The 7005-nt window shown below is 37.0% G+C and overlaps 1 protein-coding gene across 1 annotated transcript; it reads left to right on the top strand.

The window, feature by feature from the left end:
- The first annotated feature begins 2273 nt into the window (after window positions 1-2273).
- Window positions 2274-6315, top strand: LOC144571733 (proline-rich receptor-like protein kinase PERK15). The gene is made up of 8 exons (XM_078321107.1): window positions 2274-2374; window positions 2770-4070; window positions 4318-4404; window positions 4667-4737; window positions 5092-5168; window positions 5291-5432; window positions 5559-5720; window positions 5883-6315. The coding sequence occupies exons 2-8, from the start codon at window positions 2852-2854 to the stop codon at window positions 6141-6143; spliced, it is 2019 nt and encodes a 672-aa protein (XP_078177233.1). The 5' UTR covers window positions 2274-2374; window positions 2770-2851; the 3' UTR covers window positions 6144-6315.
- The last annotated feature ends 690 nt before the right edge of the window (window positions 6316-7005 follow it).

Raw genomic sequence — 7005 nt, 5'->3', positions numbered from 1 at the left:
GATCCATAATGACGTATTTTTGGATTCATCGTCACACAAGTATTTATACCTCATCGTGCAAGTATTTATACCTATACTTGTAAGTATTTTATCTCTAATCGTGGACCCCGCATCTCCGCATCACATTTCCCTAATCGTCCCTGCGTCAACCTTTCTCTAACAAAAATAGTTGACCACATAGGTATAAATACTTCCATGCATAGGTATAAATACTTGTAATACTTGATATTAATACTTTTAAATGTCAGCAGTGTCATATGTGAAAAATACTATGTATAAATACTTAAATGACGAGGTATAAATACTTGTGTGATGACGAGCTCGAAAGTATGTCATCATGGATCTCATTTGAAAGATAAAATTGCGTAGAAGACGTTTGTGGTTTTAGATTCGCAAAATCCTTATAGATCATGAGAAATGTGGATGAGATTGAACAAATAAAATTGGGGGATAATGGGAGGGATGAGAGTGCGGGTACTCATATCACGTCCCATTAAATTAATGTAAATGTGTGTTATCAATAGATTTCTTCTCTCTCTTATCTTTTTTTCATTCATTTTTCCACGTTTGTTAATTAAGTAGTGTTGGCATTTTTTCATAAATTTAGTATAAACATATATACATATGACGACGAGAGACTTATTCTCTAGCAAAATTTTGTAAATTTTGGAAAAAAAAAATATCAGAGACATAATATATAATTAATGAATTGGATGATACTTTTTGGATGGAAAATTCTGGACAATGGAGTATGTTAGAGTTTGCCCGTATAATCTTACATCAAAACACTACTAGAGTATAATTTATTTTCAATGATAATTAAAAAATCATTTGCGAGGTATATATGGAAGTATTAATTGGTCCATGAAAATAACTTATGATTAACAAGTTTCTTATCCATTAATTACGTGATTATTAAGTTGGAATGTATAGGACTGTGTGTGATTATATCATCATGTTTACTTGCATGTGTATGATCAGTTGGGTTATAAAATTAGAGAACGGATTATCTGCTCTCTTGTGGGCATGAAATTATTGTTTTTAAAGTCACTGACACGTGAGTCCAAAGTGAGTTTTGACATTTAAATATTGAATATAGTTTTACCTCAAAACCTATTTCGGACCCACATATCAGTGACTTTAGGAAAAGAAATTTCCTATCCACATGGGTGCAGAAGATTCGATTCTATAAATTAGTCCCCTTAATTACATTGTTGTAATTAGGGTTGTAAACGAATCAAACCGAATCGAACTTACTCTAGTTTGAGTTTGAGTTTGAAAAAAATTCAAATTGAACTGGTTTGATTTATTTCGAATAGAACTAATTTTGAATCGAATTAATTGCGAACTACAATTTTTTCGAATTGAAGTCAATCGAATTACGAACTAAAAATAGTTTTGGTAGCCCTAGTTATACCGGTAGTTTATGCATTAGTTTTCTTCTCGCGGAACAAAATTCACACGGTTTCCTTTTACCTTTCACGAATACACACTAATGGATTATGGCCAGTTAAAAATTTTCTTACCTTTTATGCTGCTAGATTCATTAAAATCAATGCATGAATCTAGTTAAATGAAACTTATTACATTGTTATTTGTTACGTTGCTGAAACATTTTTCTATTATAAGTTACTATTATATTAACAATATTGAGTTGTGATATAAGTTTGGTTCCTGCATTATTAAAGGTTAATAGTTGAATCCATTAGTTGTATTATTTAAGATTCTAACCAAATAGTTTGTGAATCAATTTTGAACGAATTATATTAAGTTTGAATAAGATTTGCTTCAAAATAAACTAATTTCAAATCAAATCAAACTCAAATAGAATCACGAAGTATGAATTTTTTTTGACACTCCTCAAGTGAGGAGTCAAGAGGCTCAACTGGGCCTGGAGTTGTAATGACCTACGGGCATTTGAAGGAAATAAAAAAATACAGATACGATTTGCGTCAATGTTTAAAATACAACCTAATAAGACATTCATGGTATCATCATTAAATAATGGACTCTACAACTAGGAGTGGACCCTTAATGTTTAAAATAGAAATTAAATTTTGAATTAAGAGATGAGAGAAATGAATTAATAGAGCGACATATGGATGGAGGTGATTTGTTGGAGAAACGTAACAGAACCAGCGCATCGCAAGGCTGATGCCTACATTTCTGGCCATCTCTCCATCTTTGGAACCTCTCGTTAATTCATACAGACTGTAACTTCAAAACAAATTACCTAGCTCTCTCTATCTCTCTCTGTTTTCGATCTTTCTCTCTCTCTCTCTCCGCTCTCGATCTCTCCATATCGTTTTCCTTTCATGATTTTTGATCGAGGAGCGGGATGCCATTTTGTTGCATGAGCTCTGTCTCTTGCTTGGTAAGCCTATCTACCTATTTTTATAATTTATCATGCATGTCTTCACTTCTTCCTCTTAATAAATTTCTTTGCAAATCAATATCATCTTCGATCTTCTTGAGCTCATTTTTGTCAATCAAAACTATTGGAAATCCAAATCATCTCTTCCTTTTTTTCCAATATAAAGAAGGGTGCATGTGCCAAGCTTGTATATAATGTTTTGATCCGATCAGATAGTGAATTAATCTTGTCTTTTATATAATTAAAGTTTCCTTCTAATGCTGTTATATATAATGCAGCTCGTCTTTCATCTAAAAATGTAATGTCAGCAGCAGTGCATGTAAAATCCTGATAATAAATCCTTAATTAATTTAATTCTTGAGTAATTAATTGTGATGATTATGTGTTGTATGTAGAGTGCATAGAGGCTAAGCAAGCAATCACAAAGGGGGTGGAGTCTCTCCTTCAGAGCTCCACTCTCGAAAATCAATTTAAGAGATGGCTACGCCTCCGGGTAGCGAGCAAAACACAACCGCATCTGCATCTCCACCCGCTCCTTCAACTAATAATGCTAATAATGCAACCACACCAATACCACCCGACTCAGCATCCGCACCTCCACCCACTAATTCCGCAACACCTCCACCAACTACAACGCCATCACCCGTTTTATCCCCTCCACCTGCATCTCCTCCCCCGGTCACCACCACCCCTCCACAGTCTCAACCTGGCACCTCACCACCTCCACCAAACACATCAACCTCTCCTCCTAAAACGGGCACATCACCAGTGACATCAGCATCCCCACCACCCCCAGCAACCACACAACCAACACCAGGAACACCAGCAACAACAACATCGCCACCTCCACCTCCACCAGCAGGTCAGTCAAAATCACCGAGTACTGAATCGCCGTCTAATCCAGATCAATCACATGTCCCGCCGTCACCTGGAAGATCATCCATGACTACACGCTCACCTCCACCACCAATTTCACATAAGAGCAGTAGCTCAAGTTCCTCATCAAGCAATAATAGTTCGAGCGATAGTGCAAGTGCAGCGATTGTAGTCGGGGCTGTATTGGGTGCAGGGGTGCTGCTGCTTTTGTTAGCTTTGGCTCTTTGGGTTTGTTGTTGCAGGAAGAAAAAGAAGAAGAGGATGGACAACTATAATGGATACTACAATGGGGGAGGTCTTCCGATAAAATGGCAACCAAGCCCCGGGTTAGGTGACCCAACGAAGGGCCCACCACCTGGAACGCTCCCACCGCCACCTGGCGCTGGATGGGGTCACGCACCGTTTCCAACAACACCACCACACGCGAATATGAGTAGTGACCTGAGCTCGTCGGGCCCACAAGGACCGCCACTACCACCACCTTCTCCATCTGTAGCCCTCGCATTCGCGTCAAAGAGTGCATTTTCATATGAAGAGCTGTCTGCTGCAACAAATGGGTTCTCTCAAGGAAACATGATTGGGCAGGGAGGGTTCGGGTACGTGTACAAGGGGGTGTTGCCAAACGGGAAGGATGTAGCAATAAAGCAGTTGAAGGCAGGAAGCGGTCAAGGTGAGAGGGAGTTCCAAGCGGAGGTTGACATCATTAGTCGGGTTCATCACCGCCACCTTGTATCTCTTGTTGGTTACTGCATGGCTGGAGCTCAACGCATGCTTGTTTACGAATTCGTCACCAACAACACCCTCGAATACCATCTGCATGGTCAGTCAGTACTGATTTAATTCTATATTTCTATTTACTGTGATAAAAAAAAAAAAGTCTAATTACTGTGAAGTGTGCAAGGGTAAAATGGGGCATAAATGGTTCGAATTAATATGCTCATCATGGGTACCTAATTTTCTGTTGAAATAGAAATTGTTTGGCTAGGAACCATGAATCACTGTATTGGATTTAGTTGAGGAGGTATCACAATAAATTGTGTTAATATATTAATTTTTGCAATCTGCAGGGAAAGATGTGCCTACAATGGACTTTCCGACAAGACTCAAAATTGCATTAGGCTCTGCTAAAGGGCTTGCTTACCTTCATGAAGATTGTTAGTTCTATGACACTTTCACTTCTTTGCATTTTGAAATTTGCATTTCAAAATTACATAAAATTCCACATTGCTAATGATATTTTCACTGATGAAGTAGTTAAAATTTATTTTTAAGCGGCTTCTTTAAAAAGGATAAATATCTACAGTTCTCCCTCTCTTTTTTTAGTTTGGTTTTCCTTTGTTATTGAAAGAAGTACATTTCTCAAGTCAAAGAACAGATTCACAAAACTTAATTATGATCTTGTTCATAATTTCTCAGGCCATCCTCGCATTATCCACCGCGATATTAAAACTGCTAATATTCTCTTGGAACAGAACTTCGAAGCTAAGGTACCTATGTCATTTTTAAGTAGTGTTAAAATAGTCATTTATTGCAATCTTAAACTTAGTTTGATTAAAATATACATGCTCTGTCTTCGATATTTTGTTCTTAATTTATTGAGTGTTTCCGTTTAATTTAATTGCACAAATGAAGGTAATCAGGTCTATCAATAAAGAAGAGTAATTTAGGGTGATTGCACAATCCAGGGTTAATTGAAGCTTAATTTCATATTATTGTATGAATCAATGCTCGGTTTTACAAATAGGGAAATTGCCAACAAGCAACCTATTATGATCTATGTATCTGATCATATGTATGTATGGTAAGCTAACTGATTTCTTCCGGTACACAATTTGATTCAGGTTGCAGATTTTGGACTTGCAAAGTTTACTGAGGATACCAACACCCATGTCTCGACACGAATCATGGGAACTTTTGGGTATGTAGAACCAATTAATAGCTCTGTTCTTACTGTAACTCTCCAATATAATTTCTTATATTACTATGTTAATTAGTTCTCACTTAGCATTTATATTGTTTTGTCTTCTGTTTGGATTATAGGTATTTGGCCCCAGAGTATGCGTCGAGTGGGAAGCTGACAGAGAAATCTGATGTGTTCTCCTTTGGTGTCGTGCTTCTTGAGTTGATCACCGGCCGTAAACCAGTGGATCTCTCTAGGATGGAAGATAGCTTGGTTGATTGGGTTAGTTTATATATGATTATGTTAAATTGCGCCACATTCCTACGATTTTTACATATCGTTTTATATCATTTGGAGAAGATTACTTTGTTCAACTTTAACACAGTTTATGATTTTTTTTTTTAACAGGCGAGGCCCTTGATTATAAATGCAGTATCAGAAGAGAAGTTTGATGAGCTGGTGGATTCTAAGCTGGAAAACAACTTCAACACAGTCGAGATGCAGCGCATGATTGCATCTGCTGCTGCTTGCGTTCGCCACTCAGCTCGTCGTCGCCCCAAGATGAGTCAGGTATTGTTAATTTCTCGATGAGTGTTATGTGTGCGGATTTGTGCACCGAGTGGCAGTAAAGGACACTATTAATTTGTTGAAATGTACTAGCTAATCTTTCCAACACTGAAAATAGGGAATTATAATTAACCTGTGTTTTTTTTATCCCAATTTTTTCGTTAGATTGTTCGTGCATTGGAGGGAGATGTGTCACTAGAAGACTTGAACGAAGGGGTTAAGCCCGGTCAGAGCATGTTTTTCAGCTCGAGTTCAGACTACGACTCAGGCTCATACACCTCGAACATTAACCGGTTAAGAAAGGTCGCACTTGACAGCACTGAGTACACAAACGATTATACCAACACCAGCGAGTATGGACTTAATCTGTCTGAGTCGAGCAGTTCAGGCGAGATGAGTGCCAGCACAGAGAAACGCCAGCATTAAAAGAAAAGTCAATAGCTAATTAAATTACTTGTTTAATTCTTTTTCTATTTATATCCCTGTAATCTAATATTATGATCTTTGTTGAGTGTGACTGAAACTGTTGGAAATTTGAGGTATGGAGAGAGGTTCATAAATTAAGTCGCAGGTACTATATATGTTGTGAGATGAAAAATGGTTTATGCGCGTACGAGTCCTTGTGTCTAATTCGACAGTTAAAATACTATGTATGTATCTTTTAAATGATCCATCTCTGTTCTGGTACAATATGTATGAAAAGGAACTTCAGAAGTTGAGAATTTTTCACCATCGATCTAATTTATGTAATTAACTAGTAAGATTCTCTAGTGCTCTGCAAATATGCATAATGCATATATAATGTAGTCATTAGTTAGTTTCATCAATCAAATTTCGCTCCATGTTTTAATTTAGTTACCACATATGCATAAGAATTAGTCCACAACAATTATATTTATTCCCTATCGTGCTTTTTTTTTTTTATCAAGATGATAATTAAATTTTATCAACATATTAGGTAGGAGTGGAGTTAGACTTTCAAACTATCGTGTGTTTTTTTTTTTCAAGATGATAATTAAATTTTATCAACATATTAGATAGGAGTGGAGTTAGACTTTCAAACTATAAGGCCCTGTTCGGCAGAGTAGGAACTGATGGGATTTTAATTAATTCCTATACTTTTTCCTGAGTCCGTTCGGAGACTCAGTTTTCTCCCAGCTATTTCCCATATATTTCCCCAAAGAGTTCCCAGAGGTTCCGAAGCCTGTGTAATTTAATGGGAAAAGAAAAATGAACTCAGACTTAATTATTTTTTTCCCGTGCCTCTCCCTCTCTATCCACGTGGCCA

The sequence above is a fragment of the Carex rostrata genome, chromosome 2, assembly GCF_964058835.1.
Source record: "Carex rostrata chromosome 2, lpCarRost1.2, whole genome shotgun sequence".
Lineage (NCBI taxonomy): Eukaryota > Viridiplantae > Streptophyta > Magnoliopsida > Poales > Cyperaceae > Carex > Carex rostrata.
Note: the sequence above shows the minus strand (reverse complement) of the source record. Positions and strands in the feature narration are given on the sequence as shown.